General features: G+C 42.7%; 1 protein-coding gene across 2 annotated transcripts in view; it reads left to right on the top strand.

Moving 5' to 3' along the window:
- ATR (ATR checkpoint kinase) overlaps positions 1 to 19,479 on the top strand; it is a 94,885-nt gene that overhangs the window by 37,379 nt on the left and 38,027 nt on the right. For both annotated transcript variants that reach the window (XR_012906227.1, XM_075937650.1), the window contains exons 18-26: positions 1,234 to 1,364; positions 1,546 to 1,689; positions 3,510 to 3,603; positions 4,807 to 4,932; positions 8,081 to 8,287; positions 9,645 to 9,758; positions 10,019 to 10,134; positions 10,639 to 10,759; positions 11,454 to 11,591. Coding sequence is in view for 1 of the 2 variants with exons in the window: in XM_075937650.1 (XP_075793765.1) it covers positions 1,234 to 1,364; positions 1,546 to 1,689; positions 3,510 to 3,603; positions 4,807 to 4,932; positions 8,081 to 8,287; positions 9,645 to 9,758; positions 10,019 to 10,134; positions 10,639 to 10,759; positions 11,454 to 11,591 (1,191 nt within the window). In the remaining variant the exon portion in view is untranslated. The remainder of the gene's footprint in view (positions 1 to 1,233; positions 1,365 to 1,545; positions 1,690 to 3,509; positions 3,604 to 4,806; positions 4,933 to 8,080; positions 8,288 to 9,644; positions 9,759 to 10,018; positions 10,135 to 10,638; positions 10,760 to 11,453; positions 11,592 to 19,479) is intronic.

Below are 19,479 nucleotides of genomic sequence, written 5' to 3'. Positions count from 1 at the left end.
GGTCCCCAGGTCTTGCTTGGCCTGGGGGCAGGGAAGTGGCAGGGTGGCTGCATGCCGGATCAGCTGGCTTGGTGGGTGCATCTGGCCCACCCCTGTGGTAAGGGATTTGGGTGCAGGAAACCCTGTGAGGTCTGGGAGGGAGTTTGGGTGAAGGAAGCAGTTGTGACCTGGTGCATGGAATTGGGATACAGGGATTTGGGCTGTGATCTAGGGCAGGAGGAGTTTATGATCTGGGGCAAGGGCTTGGGTGCAGGGTCTGGGAGGGAGCAAGGAATCAGGAGGGGGACATAGGGTTTGGCTTATGTGGGGTAGGAGTGGGGGGCAAAGTCTGGAGAGGGAGGGAGGCACTACAGTGCCAGAGGCAGGCTTTGGCCAGGAGACTTACCTGTGAGACTCCTGGCCATCAGCCCAGCACGTTTTTCAGGCAGGAGCCTCCCCTGCCCCCGCCCAGGCTGTCGGACCAAGTGCTCTGTGAATAAGAGTCCGAGGAGAGGGAGCAGTGGTGCTTTGCATGATGCCTGTTTTTTCAAATAGGCAGATTCCATTGGCCAGAAACCAGCCAATGGGATTGTGCTGCAGGCAGACGCAGCCGTGAAGCAGATCTCCCCAATCCCTCTGGGTGCACAGTTTGTGGAACACAAACAACCAAGCAGCTGTTTTTCTGAGAGGGGGCAGGGCAATCAGGGACCTGAGACTCCCTGCTGCATCTGTGGACCAGATCCAGTGGCTTGGCAGGCCGGATCCAGCCCACGGAGTGTTTTGCCCAGGCCTGCCTATAGCTTGCAGTCTCTGAGATACAGCAGTCTTCTTAATAATTAGCTGAGTAACTAAAATAAGACTGGATTTCAAATTCAGATACAAGTTCTCCACATGATGGCTGCCTTTTCTTTACAGTCAACTCACTGAAATACTGCAGTAGACCTGTGTCACTGAAATCTCTTCAGACCAAAGAGCCCTTTACTCAGTAGCCTTGGTATTGCAGCTGATCAAGGTACTATTGGGTACCAATACAATAGGAATTTGGAATTGCTTTAATGGTTTCAAAGGAAATGGTGTGAGTTTTTAATTTGGGCAATAAAGTTTTAATAATATTAATGAGTTAACAAATAAACTCATGTATAAAACTTTCAGTTGCAAATTATGGATAAAAATGAACCATTATTTTCTTTTTTCACTGTAGAGTTAATTTATCAAATATCTACTTTGTTCAAGAAAACTTTCCTTAATTTTCAGGCCTTAAACAGTTTGATGTCTTTAATGAAGCTTATGGGTTCCAAACATACCAGTTCAGTGAGAGTAAAGATGATGACTACACTGAGAACAGGTTTAAGATACAAGGATGATTTCCCAGAGCTATGCTGCAGGTGAATTGATAATGTACTTACACAGAATTTTAAATAAGTTGTCTATGGGTGTTTTAATATATATTTAAGCTCACGGAACTGAAATTATTTTAAATACTTAGTTTTTACATTTCACGATGATTCACTTAGAATGCCCATATGCAGAAAATAATATTTTGTGTTGTTTTTCCTCTTCATTTAGATCATGGGACTGTTTTGTTCGATGCCTGGATCATGCTTACCTTGGCTCTCTACTCAGTCATGTGATAGTAGCTTTGTTGCCCCTCATACACGTCCAGCCAAAGGAAACTGTGGCAATATTTTATTTTCTCATAGTTGAGAACAGGTATTGTGACTGGAAATATATTGAATATGCATTAGTGGCATAAGGATGATAGTGGGATGGGTAGTCGTGTAATAATGGTAGGGTTTTTTTTGTAATATAAAGTTGTTTTTCAAAAGTTCGCTGCCTCATAACTTGCAGCAGACTTTGAGTGTGGCAGGGATTGCTTCTGTGAAGTGTCTTTAAGTTGGCTAAGCCTTAATAAATGTTCATGAAATCATGTTCCAAACTATGGAAAGATTGCCATTTTCCTCCCTGTGTATTTCTTAATACATCTTGTTCCTGACTTGCTGCCAAAATCCATTGATACTTCCATTATCACTGCATGAACACTGCCCCTTGGTCTTGCCTCTATCATTTTGTCTCTTTATTCTGTGACAACGGTGGTCACCCCTGATAGTGCTGGTTTCCCCCATCAAACTGTCCTTGGACAGGGGAAGATGAATAAGGCTGGAAACCAAAGGACTATGAGGTCTAGACTTTTTTGTTCTAGTCACAGGTGTTGTTAATGCTGTGCTCTTCGCAACCATGTTCTTGAGTATGTCCTTATATCCCACTGAATAATCATACAAACTGGGAATAGAATCCAGGTCTCTAACATGATAGTCTCAAGTCGTAGTAATTAGATGTACTGCATTTAAGAAGAATATTCTCAATCTTAGTCAAGAACTATGTTGCTTGTAAAATATGGCAGTTCTTGCCTATGCAGCTTATTCATTCATTGTATTATACATTCTTTAGTAGCTGTCCACAGTGGACATCAGCTGCCTCCTCCTTTTGCCAGACAAGGTAGTTGTTAATCTTTTTGCCCAAGTTGCACGGTTGTGGTGTACTTGTAATTTACTGTAGTGGTCTTTGGAAGTGGCAGCTAAGAATATTCTGCTGCCAGTAACCTGCCCCTTGTCCATGTGTTTTTAAAGGGCTCCAAAAGACTTAACGTCTCTAGTAAATACAATTGTTATGGTGAGGTGTGTAGAGCAAGTGGGGATAATTAAGATATGTAGGCCTATTTAGGACTTTATAGTCCAAAATAGGGATATTGATAATGATGCAGTATAGGTTAACATTGGTTTGATATATTGGTTAAGATTGAGTAAGTATGTTTTAGGTGTGTTTTCTCAGCCGGGGAAGCAGTAAGTGGCTCCGAAACAAACCTAGATTATTCTCACCCTTTCACAGTTCCTAGGAGGGGGAGAGCTGCACTGTTCTGAGGATGTAGCTACACTGCATCTAGGAGTGTGCTTTCCCGCTTTGGTGAAGTGAATGTTAGCTTTGTTTGAGCTGTTGTCCTAAAAGTAGCAGTTGGTCTGGGATAGCACAGGTGGCATCTGAGGCTAGCTGCCTGACTACACACTTGTCTAGCTGTTTTGGGTGCATATTACACAGCTATTTTTAGCACATTAGTTTAAGCAGAGTTAGTGTGCTTGTCTGCTGGAGCTAGAAGCATGGTCCCAGCTTTAGTGTGAATGTACCTCAAGAGGGACTTAGTGATGGATGAAGGAGCTAAAATGCTCTCAAGTTTGGAACGAATTTTCTTTTAAGAGACAACGTTGATTATAGGAGGGGAAATAACACTCTTTTTTCAGATAAAGTCCAGTAGCCAGAGAGGTAAATCTATTTTATTTGTTAATTAGGTTAACTAATTAAATGAAATCTTATTTCCAACATATTGAATGCATTTTATCCTACTTTTCACCAAATTTCTGTTCTTCTATTGCTACATTTTATTACTTTATTTTGATGGCCTTGTAAAATTTTCTGACGCAAATTTAATTTGTACTAATTTCTTTATCTTTGTAATATTTTTAAAAAAACATTATTAGAGATGCAGTACAAGACTTTCTTCATGAAATATATTTTCTGCCTGACCATCCCGAACTGCAAGAAATTCAAATAGTCCTTCAGGAATATAGAAAGGTATAGCTTTGATATTTTTATGTACCGAAAGAATTCATGACATAAACCCAGTTGGCAATACAGTATTGCGTGATATACTGATAATATAATACGGGTGAGATTTTCAAAGCAACCTAGGGGATTCAGCCAACATAGCTTCCCTTAATTTTAGTTTAATGGAGGATATGTTTCTAAATCCCTTAGATTGTTTTGAAATTCTCAACTATTGTGCTTCTCTTTGAAAAGAATGTATGTTCACAAAATGGCAGGCTAATAATGTAAAAATCTAGATATACGCATACATAATTTCTTAATTGAAATGAAGTATTATCCAGATGTCACAGAAGGAAACTGAAAACAGAGATAGAGTACTGGATTCAGTTCTTAGTTCTGCCTCAAGTCTCTGTTTGACATCAGGGAAACTAAAGCTATGTTATTAGTCCAGTTGTGTGTACAGTGGAGATTATATTTATCTACCTCCACAGATAAAGGAAAACTTGGTAATATATATCACACAGTGGAGCCAGAATCTCTTGACATGCACCTACAGTAGCACAAGAGTTAAATTGTATATTAAATATTTCTATAATTAACTGTATCCCTGTATCTTATGGGCATTGTTTAATAATCTTAAAAGTGTATCACTCCTTACCAGCTTAACTTTTAACAGTGTCAGAAAAACTATCACTTCAGAATATGAAATCCTAAACTGGTCCTTATATCATCTTGTAAAGATAAATACAGTGAAGAACACAATTGCTTTTTGAAATGCCATTTTGTCTTTGATCCAAAATAGCCCAAATCTGTTATTTTGTGAGATTTGGAGAAGCATTATAATATTGGGGAGAGTAGTACCTGTATGAAGAGTAATTGTTTGATAGAGGAGTGAGCTAATTGAAATAGATAGTATTTCATCCAGTAAAGTTAAATTTTTGGCAGGGTGCTAAGATCCTGTGTATTGGAGCTCTTTTGTGTTCAAAATTAAAAGAAAATAAAGCTAAAAACCTTCAGTTGATATGACACCTTTTATGAGAACAAAATTTATTTGAATATGTTTTCCTCCCACAGTGAGCAAATGCAAAATTATGGCGTATGGCTATGGGTTAGGAAACTTCTACTTTAATAGATGGCTAGTGTGTGTTTTCTCATATTTTTTGAGGTACATTTTCACCATGTTCCTGATGGAGTTAATCAGTGTGCTGTGCATTGTTTCTTTTTGTTCAGGAGTCCTCCAAAAGCACTGACCTGCAGGCAATACTTCAGCTATCCATGAAAGCTATTCAGCATGAGAATGTAGATGTTCGTATGCATGCACTGACCAGTCTGAAGGAAACCTTGTATAGAAATCAGGTACAAAAAGCTGCTATGGTGAATGCAGTTAAAGATGAACTACAGTACTGTCTGGACCAACAGTATCATTTTCCTTGGGATGCTCTTTTCTCTTACAGTGAGTGACAAGATAGCTGAGGTGGCTTTGTGTTCTTCTCAGTTTACCAGTATAGATATCCCTTGATTTCAGAATAGATGAGATAGTAGGTTCCCATATAATTTTCTCTTCCCACAGGGTTTTCAGATGCTACTTTTTGCATGGGATCCTTGCTGAATCAGCACTGAATGAATAGTTCAGAAGTAAAAACATTTTCTTCCTCTAGTGCTAGCCCAGCATTGCAATTGAACTCCAATATTGATTTTGTAATAGGACTGTTACTTAGAAAAGCAACGTGCTACTTTTTGTTCTCTGTTAAAGCACTTGCTGGTTTAGCAGGCAACATTAACAGTTCCATCATCAACCAGTATCAGCTGGAATCTCTCAATTGTATATTTTCTTTGGGGGAAGCACTACAGGCCTAAACAGCCCCTCCACTACGCTCCCCCAGCTGTCCATCGGTTTCTGCTAAGAGAGAGAAGCAGGGGTTTATGGTGAAGGCTGCCACACACCCATCTACTTCTCCATCAATGCCTGCCCCACCCAGACATCCAAGAGATTCGAAGCAGGAGATTTGATGGAACATTTGATGCCAGACCCTGTTTTTCCTTTATTTGCAAACTGCCTTTTCCTCAGTTTGTGGTTACATCACTACAGACTGTTGGAAGTTGAGCACGATAGAAGTGAGATACACCCTACATTTTATTTCTGCCTCTTCTTCTCAGCCTCCATCCCTGTGCCACTTCAGGGATTCCTTTCACTAAGAACTTCTGGTTCTGAAAAGCTCAGTCACTCCTTTGTGTGGAAGCCACGGAAGACGTTCCAAAGAATGTAAGAGAAGGGGATTGATCTCCTCCTGTTATTTCCTGATCCCCAAAGTCAAGGGAGGTCTCAGGCTGATTTTAGACCTTTATCAGCTCAACAGCTATCTCAAGGAAATAGAGATCTGCATGGTCACATTGGCATCCATTATACACTGAGTGGATCCTGGAGACTGGTATGCCACCTTTGATTTAAGAAATCCTTATTTTCATATTAAGGACACGGAAGATTCCTCAGATTGTAGTGAACCACTCACACTACCAATTAACGGTCCTCCCATTTGTGTCTACAGAAGTGGAAGCTTTCCTGAGGAGGATAAGGGTGCAGGTCTACCCTTATCTAGATGTCTGGATAGCCAACAGCCAGTCCAGGACTCCAGTAGCAACCAATGTTTGACTCACCTAGTTAATTTTGAATTCTAATCATGTCCTCCAAAGTGGTGATATGTACTAAGATGGGGGGCGGAGAACCTTTTTTGGGTCAGGAGCCTCAAAAAAAAAAGCACACCCCTCTCTGTCTTGGTTCCCAACTGAGGAGGAGAAAGACACTCCCCACATTCCCCTTGCACATCAGAGCCTAGTAGATTTTCTTTATTTCAGCCCCATGTGGGGATGGCAGGAGCCCTAGAGCACCAGTGTGGGCTCCCCAGTGCTGGGGGGAGGGGAGCCCTGAGCCTCAGGGGGCAGATCAAAGCAAGCCAGGGGCTACATGTGGCCCCCGGGGCTTAGGTTCCTCACCCCTGCATTAAGAGATTGGCATTGTCCATAAACTTTAAGTGTACTCTCCATGCCATTATCTAAAGCATTTATGAAGATACTGAGTAGACTTTTACCTAGCTTGCGGGACCCCATCGAGTATGCCTTTCCAGCTTGATGGTAAACCATTTGTAAATACTATGATTATGTTTTTCCAACCATTTGTGCTACCTATCTTATAGTAGGTTTGTGTAGGCTTTATTTCTCTAGTTTGCTTATGAAAAGTTCATGTGAGTATTAGAAGCCTTACTAATGTCAAGATATATTACATCTTCTGCTTTCCCCATCCACAAGGCTTATTGCCTATCAAAAAATAATATTGCTTTGGTTTGACATGATTTGTTTTTGGCAAATTCATGTTAACTGTTGCTAATCACCGTTTCTTCTAGGTACTTACAGTTGATTGTTTGATTATTTTTCTCATTTCATCTTAACAGAAGTTAAGCTGACCGGTCTGTGATTCCCTAGGTTGTTCTTTCCCTCCTTTTTATAGAGATTTGCCCTTTTCCAGTTTTCTGGGATCTCTCCTGTCCTCTATGAATTTTCAGAGATAATCACTAAGAGTATGTCTACACTACGGCGTTATTTCGAAATAGCTTATTTCAAAATAGTTATTTCGAAATACCTTATTTCAAAATAACACATCTACCCACAAAATGTATTTCGAAATAGCGTTTTGCTGTTTCGAAATAATGTGTCCACACTGGGTGGATGCTGAATCGTATTTAAGGCTGGCAAGAACCAGGTCCGGAAGGACATCAGGTCAGGAGTTACTTTGTTTGGCTGCTGCCTAAGGCTATCTGAGGCCTGTGCTTAAAGGAACCTCGCCTGGACAGCCGGTTGTCTGGTTTCCCTGCTTGCTTGCCTACCTAAAGGAGGGACAGCAAAGCATTTTGTGTCTGCGTGCTCTGATTGCCCTCACACAGGACACCACAGCACTCTGCAGTATGGAGCCAGAGCTGCCCCTGGGCATTCTGGTGCGTCTCGTGGACGCGTTGCTGTGAGCCTGGCTGCACTTTCTGCAGGCTACCATCCATTGAGGGGCTGTCAGTATCCAGGAGGCTCTGCGGGAGAGCTTCCACCCTGAGGGAGCACTAAGAGCCTCCTTGGTCTGCTCCACTGGGGGCTTGTGCCTCATTCCTCCCTCACGTCCTTCCACTTACCCCTCCCTAACCCCCCTTCCTGATATCAAATAAAATACATGTATTTTCATGAACACAAACTCTCTTTATTTAACAAAACTGGGGGGAGTCAGAGAAACTAAAGGCTGGATCCTTTGTTGCTTATTCACATGAGTACTGTCATTTCCTCCTGATGTGAGTAAAAATTTCAGGGAGATGCAAATTAAACAGGACAGGCAGGAGATGACAAACGTAAGAATAATGGGATGGTGAAATAGGGAAGAAAGATGATCTATTACTGTTGTTTCCCAAAAGATAGAATTTGCTGTTTCCACACTTAATATTTGTTATTTTCTGTTCTTTCAATTTCTTAGGAAAAGTTGATAAAATATGCAACAGATAGTGAAACCGTGGAGCCAGTCATCTCCCAGTTGGTAACAGTGCTTTTAATTGGCTGTCAGGATGCAAATTCTCAAGCCCGGCTGCTTTGCGGAGAATGTTTAGGTGAGCTGGGAGCCATAGATCCAGGTAGACTGGACTTCTCAACAAGTGAAACCCAAGGAAATAATTTTACATTTGTGGTAAGGAGAATTACACTGAAGTTTCTCTTATACAATACAGTGAACTTCTGAAATCTGAAACTGTAGTAAAAAGAGACAAATTGTATTGAATTTAATAGTTGGTTGTGTAGTAAAATGTCGTAGACTGGCACAAATTGAAAGCATCAGGTTTTATGAAAAGCTGTTAATTCACTCAGGGTAAGCATAGCTCTGTACTTGTCCTTTATGGTTCCACAAAATACTGTTTTAAAACACTGAAAACAGCCTTCTTGAGAGACTAAATCAGTTTACAATGCAATTAAAAACAAAACTTGAATACTTTTTCAAAACAAAATGACATAACGCTGGCATTTCGTTGTATGTATAAACATTTCTTAGTGTCAGAAAACTTTTATGCTTCAGAGCAATGTCAACTCCGAAGGATACAATTATAAAGCATTCTCAGGGACATATCTATGAGCTCTGGGTAACCTTAGTTGAGTCATAAGGCACCATTTTGTAAAATGTATATCTAAATATGAGACTAGTGGAGAAAGAGAATGAACAGTAAAGTCAATAATGTGGTTTAATCCAAGTAGTATGACATGAGTGCATATATTTTAAATATGAATACCTTCATTATAAAATTCATAAGTTGTAGGTGGAGAAATTCCCTGAAAACTAAGATCATAGCACTATTTAAAGGTAAACAGTACAAAGAGCTGTTGTGCAAGTTACTTGTAGAGAAATATTATCTCGTGGCTAGCAGCAGCCTTCTTTCTTTGTCAGTAACTCACACCTATGAGTAAAAAATTTAATTTGTGTTATATGTTGTGATAATTTGGTAATGACCTATTCCATTAGTGAGGAATTGTTCAAATATTTCATTTAGGGCTAAATGCTAAGAGATGCTGATGTCACGATTTGAACATGAATTGGGAATGAATTTACTACACATGGACATGAAGGACTAATAGCACCAGCTTAAGTTAGTTATGGTGTGGGCAAAACTTTCTCAAAGAACCTCAGTCCTGAACATGCCTGCTATTCCAAACTTGGGGCTGTTTTGTAGAGACTTGCAAGCCTGTCAGTATTATGGCAGTCTTGTGATGTGTACAACATGGATTTAAGACCATGCACCAACTAATTTTCAATACATTTCCCCAGAAACGGGAAAATTTAGTCTCTTGCTGTGTATTTCATAGGGCTTTTTCCCCTTCAGGTTGGGATTTCTTAAAGAGTCTAATGGAGTTAGGTCCCAATTTCCTTTTGAAAATGAATGTGAATTGTGTACCAGATATCAGTTTAAAACTTGGCTTCAAAGGCTAAAGACTAAAGCTCTTATTTGAGCTAGTAACCCACTTCTTAAATAAATTTGACTTTTTTATTTGTTACTGAGGCTGGAGTGGAAGATCCAAATTTTGCGCATGGATTATTAACGGAACTAACTAGAGCATTCATGGCTTATGCTGATAATGTCCGTGCTCAAGATTCTGCAGCATATGCCATTCAGGTAAGGCAACAAGTTTGTTAGATGCTCTTTTTTTATTACTGAATTATTTATTTGTTGCGCTGAAATGCAGAATCCATACAACATAAACATTGTAAGGAACATATTTATGTATTAGATCTTTCTGATATATCCCTTCAGATATTGGTGGGCATGTGATTCATGATACTAAAAAAATTTAATTAGTCAATTCTTATATGATCATTAGAATTCTGAGTAAAATGCAGTTTTAAAAGATGATATTTCTGTTAATACCTTTTTAGGAATTATTATCCATCTATGACTGTAGAGAGACAAACACTGACTGTCCAGGCTCCAGGCTTTGGAGGAGGTTTCCTGATCACGTTCAGGAAATACTGGAACCTCATTTAAATACGCGGTATGTGTCATTTAAAGTAAATCCAGTTTAGTTAAAATTATCTTTGAGTACAACTTGCAAAAAAAATCTTATCCGATTTAGCAATAATTTGGTTTTTGTTTCTGTGCATGCCACTCGTGCTAACAAATAAAATCAATTATAACCCTATTCCCTCTGAATATTGGTGACTTGTCTCTCACTTGAATATCTAAAACCTTTAGTGATTTGTAAATCACAAAGAAAAATATTCTGTGCACAGATAGCACATTCAAGACTGTTAGTTTCTCCCCCGAGAATGATTTTAAAAACTGCGATGAAATCATCTCTGTCTCTTTTTCATTAAAGTACTGGTATGAACCCCAGTAGAACTCAAGCTTTTTTACAAACTGAATGCTAGACATTTGTTGATCCTTATAAAATTATAGAAGTTAACTTAATCTCTTTCTGGGTTATTTGTTCACTGTGTCTTTTCTTTGACATAGGAAAACAATACCTGTTTACTAAATTTGGATTTGAATATTACAGATACAAGAGTTACCAGAAGGCTGTAAACTGGTCCAAGATGAAGAAGCCAATTTACTTAAGCAAATTAGGCAACAATTTTGCAGAATGGTCAGCAACCTGGGCAGGTTATCTTATAACAAAGGTAATTGCAACGAGTATGCTGTATATATTTGAATGAAAAGATAATTGGTGAGCCAGTGTACAGTTACTGCACTTTTTATATCATCAAAGTCTAATCATATAGCCATCCACAGTAGGAATGATGCAAAAGTGACGAGGAGTCCTGTGGCACCTTATAGACTAACTGAAGTGTAGGAGCATAAGCTTTCGTGGGCAAAGACCCACTTCGTCAGATGCATGTAGTGGAAATATCCAGAGGCAGGTATAAATATGCAGGCCAGGATCAGGCTGGAGATGAGGAGGTGGATCCAATCAAGGAGGATGAGGCCCACTTCTAGCAGCTGATCTGGAGGTGTGAATTCCAAGAGAGCAGAAGCTGCTTTTGTAGTTAGCAAGCCAACTAACTACAAAAGCATTGTAGATTCAGACTAACACGGCTACCCCTCTGATACTTGACACCATAGTAGGAATGATGATGTATTTCCTCCCCATTTCCATAGCCCCCATATATGTTAGTCCCTCACTTATTCAAGTGTAAGTGTGGTAATCTGTCTGTGATTTACTGAACTGAAAGTATTAGGTGTACCAATAAACTGGATAGGATAACTTATCTTCAGCTCTAACAGGAACTATATTTTTATACTTTGTCTAAAACCCTCAACAATTCTGCTAGCCTACCAAACCACCCTTCCTGAAAAATACAATTTTTGTTACAGGTACGACATGAGCTTGCCAGCAAAGTCTTCAGCTGTTGCAGTATTATGATGAAGAATGACTTCAAAGTGACAATCTACCTTCTTCCACACATTCTAGTCTATGTTTTATTGGGATGCAGTCAGGAAGACCAACAGGAGGTGAGGTGGTGATTTCCTATACATTCTTCATCAGAATTAGATTTGAATCATCCTAACTGTATGTTTGAAGAGCTCAATCTAAAGAAACAATGTAGGTATTTAACACTTTTTTGCATTAATAATACAAATGCTCAACCAGCTTTGAGTGAGTCATAAAAGTTACTGCAGTTAGGTGCTACACCAGCTTCACGGAGAATCTGTCTCCTCTGAGAAGTCTACAGCTTTGACCTCAAAAGCATGCAGGCTGTGTCTCCAAATAGGGTTGCAGCAGCATCAAGTGGCAGGAGGCGGAAATAGGCATGCTACATCCTGCCCAGAGAGTAAGTTGGACTGGTGCATCTTCTCTGTCCTGCAATTTCTCCTGCTCTGGCTATAACTTCCACTTTAGGGACAAAACTGGCTGGCCATAGGTCTCCCTGTTGAGTGGAGTTCATGAGTGTTTTGAGCCCCAACCCATTTGGGTGGACTTATTATTAGGAGCTCTCAGGCTGGGTTCCATTTCTGTGGATGTGGTTTTCGGGGTTTCTCCTGACAGAAACAAAAGAGTGAATCTGTCCTTTAATTGTGCTGTAGAACATGTAACGGGGAAGGAATGCAAGTCAAAATAGGGGAAAAACAAGTTAAAGAATAATTAGATAAGTTATTAGATAAATTCAGGTAGGTGGGGTTGATTAAGTTCATGGGCAGGAACTAGCTCAGAACCATTTAAAATTTATGTTTGAGAACTCATGGAGAACAGAAGACTGGAGAAGAGCAAATATAGTACCTATATTTAAAAAGAGGAACAGAAAAGACATGGGGAATTGTAGACCAGTCAGCCTAACTTTGATACTTGGAAAGATACTGAAACAAATTACTATGATGTAGTTGGGATTGGTCCTGCTTTGAGCAGGGAGTTGGACTCTGCGACTTCCTGAGGTTTTTTCCAACCCTATGATTCTATGATTAAATAATCAATTTGTAAGTGTGTGAGTAATAATGGGCTTTTAAGGAATGGCCAGAATGGATCTCGCAAAAACAAATCATACCAAACCAAACTAATTTTTTTCTCTGACAGGGTTACTGGCCTAATGATTGGTGATGGGTGGGAGAGGGAGGAACAGTAAACATGATGTATCTTGATTTTAGTAATGCTTTTGACACAGTCCCTCATGAGTCTCATAAACAAACTAGGGAATTGTGCACCCAATTAATAATAACAGAATCTAGATCACAACTGTTTGAAAGTTCATACTCTAAGAGTAGTTATCAATTTCTTTTTGTCAAACAGGGAAGGCATATGTAGTGGAGTCTTACTGGGATCAATCCTAGGTCTTGCACTCTTCAATATTTTCATTAATGACTTGGATAACAGAAGGGAAATTATGCTTCTACAGTTGCAGGTGACACCAAGCAGGAAGAGATTGCAAGCATTGAGGACAGGATTAGAATTCAAAATGACCTTGGCACAATGGTCTGAGTTGAACAAGATGAAATTCAGTAAAGATAAATACATAGTACTGTTCGTAGGAAGGAAAAATAAAATGTACAACTAGAAAATAGCAAATAAATCGCTAAGTAGCATAGGGCTAAACAAGTTCTAAGGTGTTACTGTGGGTCACAAATTGAATATGAGTCAACAAAGTGATGCAGTTATGAAAAAAGGCTAATATTCTGGAGTGTAGTAATGAGAGTGTTGCATGTAAGACACAGGAGGTAATAATCCCACTGTATTTTGCAGTAGTGAGGTCTGAGATGGAGCACTGTGTCCAATGTATGGACAAATTGGAGAAAGAGTCCAGAGGAGAGCACCAAAAATCATAGATGGTTTATAAAACTGTCCAGGGAGGAAAATTTAAGAAAATTGGGCATATTTAGGCTTTAGAAAAGAAGACTGATGGGGCAGCTGATAAATCTTCAATTAAGTTAAGGGGTATTATAAAGTACTGCGATCAGTTTTTCACCATGCCCACTGAAGGTAGGACAAGAAGTAAATGGCTTAATCTGCAGTAAGCGAGACTTAGGATAGTATTAGGAAAATTTTTCTAACTATAGCAGTAGTTACATGTAGAATAGGCTTTCAAGAGAAGTTTGGTAATTCCCATTGGAAGTTTTTCAGGATAGGTTGGACAAACGCTTGTCAAGCAAAGTTTACTTGGTCCTGCCTGACTTGTTGACTTCTCAATATCCCTTCAAAACTGTGAGTCTGTGAAGAAAATTGCAAATTAATCAGACTTAACAATGTTTTATAATCTTATAAAAAATCTCAGAGGGATAGCTGTGTTAGTCTGTAACTTTAAAAACAATGAGCAGTCCTGTGGCACTTTAGAGACTAATAAAAATATATAGGATCATGAACTTTCATGAGTAAAACCCACTTCATCAGAATAGTTGGTCTGGGAATAACAGAATCCAAGATATAAATAGCAATAAAAGCTATATATAAAATATATATAAAAAAGCAGTTATTGTCAATTGTAGGTCCCATGTTAATGAAGCTAAGTGGGCTGGATGTGTTTCATTCATAGCTTTTAATGTGGAAATGCCAATGTCAAAGGCAGGGGAAATTGGCTTTGTAGTTCATTAATCAGTTTACATCTTTAGTCAAGCCCAAGGCTGACAATGTCAAATTTGTAAATGAATTTCAGGTCAGCAGTCTCTCTCTTTCTACGTGGGTAGTAAAAGTCCTCTGCAGAAAAATGGTTACTTCCAAATCCTAGATTTAAAAGTAGCTATTCTTTGAGTGCTTGCTCATGTGTATTTGAATTAGATGTGCACGTGCCACATGCACCTATTCCAGAGCCTTTTTTCCCCAGCAGTATGTGTCAGCCTGTGCCCTGTGGGGACTCCCATGATTCTTGTTTAAAGTGTCTGGGGGAGGGCCACCTTACAGATTCTTGCAGATCTGCAAGGGTTTTAAACCCTGCATGAAGAGGGAGAGAAATTCTTGTCTGAAGCTACTCCTTATGAAGTCCGCACTTCAGACGGCGTTAGAGTCAGCACCGGTGGCGAGGAGTGCACCGGCGTTGGTACATGAAGTCTCAGTGGCACCAGTACACACCACTGCACTGAAAAGGGTTACAGTGCTGAGGCACTGTTCCCAGTCTCCAGTACTGAAAAAGACGAGACAACCTAGAGGGAGATTTACAGGGAAGCAAGGGCACAAGAGTTGGCACCGGGTTCACACCCCGACAGAAGACTCACCTCTGTGCCACCGAGACGTTCCAGGGCCCTCTAAGCACCAGTTGGGCTCGACGCAGACAAGGAACCCAGATCAAGAAAGGCCCTTACACAAGGACAGACCCAGCCCCCGCCCCCCCCCCCCCCCCCCCCCCCGCCCAAGACCTTTGCCACTGCGAGGGAGCTGATAGAACTCACTGCCTCACCAGTCTTGTCCCCAGCACCAGACCAGATGTCTTGACAGATCAGACACTGGGGACAGACAAGTAATTTAACTTGTGGTACCGGTAGCCTTGGCAACACCAGGTACCTTCATGGCACCGGGGGCCTGGTCAGCATCAGGAACCTTGTCGACACCATTGACCTCGTCGGCACCAGCAACATCGTCGACACTGTCAGACTCATCGGCACCGGGACCCTTGTCAGCACCGATGGGACTATCGGTACTGGAAGGGCAGCCATCTGCAGCACCAGGATGGTTTGTGCACGGGGACAGGAGGAGTGTCCCGTTTCTGACGGCACAGTCACAGATGAGGCCCCCTCTTCCAGTGCACTGGGGAAAACCGGAATACATGGCAAGGCACCGGCCCTGGCACTTCTTGCAGGTGCCCTCAATGGCTCCACCTTGGTCTGAATCGGACTATTCATCAGAATCTGACGCAGAAAAAGTTCGGTCAGGGGCATCTTCGCATAGATCTTGGCACCGTTCCCGGTACAGGTCCTGGCACCGGGTGTACCAGCCCCATCAGACATAGCCACCTCCGATGCAACTACAGTGGCCCTTTTGGACCCCCTGGGCCTATCACCGAATGCAGGGCCCGATGCCATTCTCTCAGGGCTCTGGTGTATCTCGATCCAGGGGTACTCCATTGGCAACCCCTATGTCCAGGGCCCCCACCTCTGAATCTAGGGGCAGACCACAGTGAGACATACCATGTCCTGTGACAGAGGGTGAGGGTTTGGGAGCTCAGGACCAACCAGCCCCCCAGCTAGCTGTGCTACCCTAGGACCAGCCGCCAATAAGGGAGTCCTTGTCTTCATCCCCTGATGAGGCCCTTGCTGATCCTGCTCCATCCATGCCAACCATGGATGCTAGAGCCCACCAGGAACTACTACGTCATTTGGCAACAAAACTGGGCGTACAGGCAGAGATCGTAAATGAGGATTCAGACCCTATGGTAGACATTTTATCTGCCAACGCCCCAATGAAGCTGGCGTTGCCACTGAATAAGAGACGGTGGCTAAGCTTACTACTGATTTGTGGCAGATGTTGGCATCTGTCTCGCCAACTCAGAAAGGTGTGGAAAGACGCTATTTTGTCCCCCAGAGTAGGCATGAGCATTTATATTCTCACCTGTTACCAGGCTCCCTGGTGGTTCAGGCAACAGGACAAAAAGAGAGGCAGGGCCAACCGGGGCTTACCCTCAAAAGCAGGGAGCCAAAAAGTCTGGACCTCTTTGGCAGAAAGGTGTACGCTGCAAAGGGCCTGCAGCTGCGCGTTGCCAACCAGCAGACAATGTTAAGCAGGTACGCGTACAATACTTAGACGGCGATAGACAAGTTCAAGGAGCCCCTGCCACAAGATTCTTGCATGGAGTTCACAGTGCTGATGGAAGAGGGTAGGATCATTTCCTGTACAACGCTGCAGGCCACACTGGACACGGCTGACTCGGCGGCATGCACAATAGCCATGGGATCGTGATGTGCCACGGGGCCTGGTTACAGGTCTCCTGTATACCCCCCCATTTGAGGGAAAAGACTTGTTCTCTCAGCAGATGGATGCCAGTTTGCATAGCCTAAAGGACTCTAGAGCCACACTTAGATCTCTGGGCATACATACCCTGGCCACGCAGAGGAGGTCATACAATCCTAGGCCACTCGGAAGACCTCTTTACCAGGCCTTTAAACCTGACCAAGCCAGGTACAGGCCTCATAACTCAGACAATAATAATAATTACGCTGATAGGCGTCATAGGAGAAGGAGGTCTCGGTCAGACCCAGAGAGGAGTGGAGGGCTATCTCCTCTCTAATAATCCAAGTCCTCGTTTTGAGGGTGCACCCAAGGACAGAGTACCAGTCCCTGAGTTCGATCCCCCCCCTTTGGGGACAGGCTATCCTATTTTTATCAGGCTTGGTTCCAGATTACAACTGACAGGTGGGTTCTTGACCTGGTAGCAGTGGGGGATTCTATGCTCTTCCGCTCTTTGCCCCCCTCCCACCTCGCTTCCCCGTCCCTCTTCAGGGACCCCCTCCCAAGCTTCTTTTGAACCATGAAGTAATCTTGCTTTTTCAGTGAGAGGTGGTGGAAAGGGTTCCTCTAGATTTTAAAGGAAAGGGGTTTTACTCCCAGTACTTCCTCATCCCCAAAGCAAAGGGAGGCCTCAAACTCATTTTGAACTTAAGGGATCTCAAGGCAAAATTCAAGATGGTCACTCTGGCATCTATTATCCCCTCCTTGGAATTGGGGGACTGGTATGCTGCCCTTGACCTAAAAGATGCATATTTTCACGTCTTAATAAGACTCACCCACAGGAGGTTTCTCAGGTTTACTGTGGGGCAGGAACACTTTCAGTTTGCTGTCCTCCCTTTTGGACTATCCACGGTACCAAGGGTGTTCATGAAGTGCATGGCCACAGTGGCCACCTTCCTCAGGAAGTGCAGAGTCCAGGTATTCCCCTACCTGCACGATTGGCTTATCAGGGGCTGCTTGAAGGACCAGGTGTTGGAGCATATAGACTTCATCAGATCTCTGTTCTGCAGTTTAGGTCTCCTAATAAATGAGGACAAATCTACCCTGGTTCCCACTTAAACAATAGAGTTTGTGGGAGCCCACCTAGACTCGACTGTTGGCAGGTCCTCTCTCCCTAAGGTCAGGTTTATAGCCATGGGCGGCAGCATATGGGGCCTGGTGGCATCTCCAATCACAACTGCAAGAAATTGCATGAAGTTGCTAGGCGATGTGGCAGCCTGTACCTATGTGGCTCAGTATACTAGGCTGAGGCTCAGATCGCTGCAGGCTTGGCTGGCCCGGGCGTTCAGTCAAGCACGGGCACCATGGGACTCAATCCTCACAGTTCCTCAAGACATTCAGTCCCTGGAGTGGTGGATGTGGTGTGTCTGGAAGCGCCCTTTATGAGCGAAAGCCTGACAGTGAGGTTGGTCACCGAAGCCTCAGACACGAGATGGGGCACACATTTAGGTGAGTAATGGACCCAAGATATGTGGTCACCCTTGGATCTAGAGCTCCAGATAAATGTCAGAGAGCTCAGGGCGGTCAGGCTTCCTGCCGGGTGTTTGTGTCCAACTTGAGTCACAAGGCGGTCTTAGTGCTAACAGACAACACAGCAGAGATGTTCTATATCAACAGATAGGGTGGAACTCGCTCCTCTCCCATGTGCTGAGAAGCCCTACTCTTCTGGAATTTCTGTATAGCCCACAATATTCAGGTGGAAGCTGCATATTTATCGAGTAACAGTGATGTCTTGGTGGACACACTCAGCCACACTTTCACTGCCCATGAGTGGTCACTCAAGGGAGAGGTGCTACAGGAGATCTTCCGGAGGTGGGGTTATCCCCAGGTGAATCTATTCACCTTTCACAGAAACAAGAAGTGTCCGGCCTACTACTCTTACCTGGGACAGGGTCCGGAGGGGGGCACACGACACACTTTAGTAACCGATTGGCCCACAGTCCTCCTCTATGCGTTCCCCCCGTTTCCCTGATACACAAAGTCCTCATGAGGGTGAAGAAGCACAAGGCCACAGTCATTCTAATAGTACCAGAATGGTCCAGGCGTATTGGTTTCCTGTCCTCCTAGACATGATACAGGAGGAACCTATAGCCATGCCCACAGTCCCAGATCTAATCACCCAGGACCTGGGGGAGGGGCATCTATGCCACCCAAACTTACTGTCTCTCCACCTGACCATGTGATATATACACGGCTGATGGAGGCAGAGCAGGCATGTTTGGAAGCAGTGATGAGGTTCTTGTTGGGAAGCAGGAAACCTGCCACTAGAGCTACCTACTTGGCCAAGTGAAGATGTTTTTCTGAGTGGACATTACGAAGGGGGTGCAGCCTTTACAAGCACCCGGTACCGCAGTGGGATCTCAACCTGGTGCTCACCAGATTGATGTGCCCACCTTTCAAACCCTTGGCTACATGTTCTCTTAGACACTTATCGTTCAAAGTGACCTTTATTGTGGCTGTCACATCAGCAAGGAGAGTTTCAGAACTCAGGGCACTAACTGTTGACCTTCTGTATGACAGGGTGTGTCTGCATCCCCATCCGGCATTCCTCTGTAAGGTGATGTCCACATTCCATATGTCGCAGGATATTTACTTACCGGTATTCTTCCCAAAGCCCCATGTGACCCCTAGGGAGCAAGCCCTACACACTCTAGATGCAAATTGAGCGCTGTCATTTTACATTGATAGAACAAGAGAGTTTCGCAAATTAACTCAACTCTTTATTTCAGTAGTGGAAAGAATAAAAGGTATGCCTGTATCGGCACAGCGATTGTCTTCCTGGATTACATCCTGTATCAGGGAATGTTACGAACTGGCAGGCAAGGTACCGCCTCGCATTACAGCTCACTCTGCTCAGCAGTCTTCCTAGCACAGGTTGATATAGTGGATATGTGTAGGGAAGCCACATGGTCATTAGTACACATGTTTGCAGCACATTATGCGTAACAACAAGCTAGGGATGATGCAGCCCTGAGCGTT

The sequence above is a fragment of the Pelodiscus sinensis genome, chromosome 10 (genome assembly GCF_049634645.1).
Source record: "Pelodiscus sinensis isolate JC-2024 chromosome 10, ASM4963464v1, whole genome shotgun sequence".
Lineage (NCBI taxonomy): Eukaryota > Metazoa > Chordata > Testudines > Trionychidae > Pelodiscus > Pelodiscus sinensis.
Note: the sequence above shows the minus strand (reverse complement) of the source record. Positions and strands in the feature narration are given on the sequence as shown.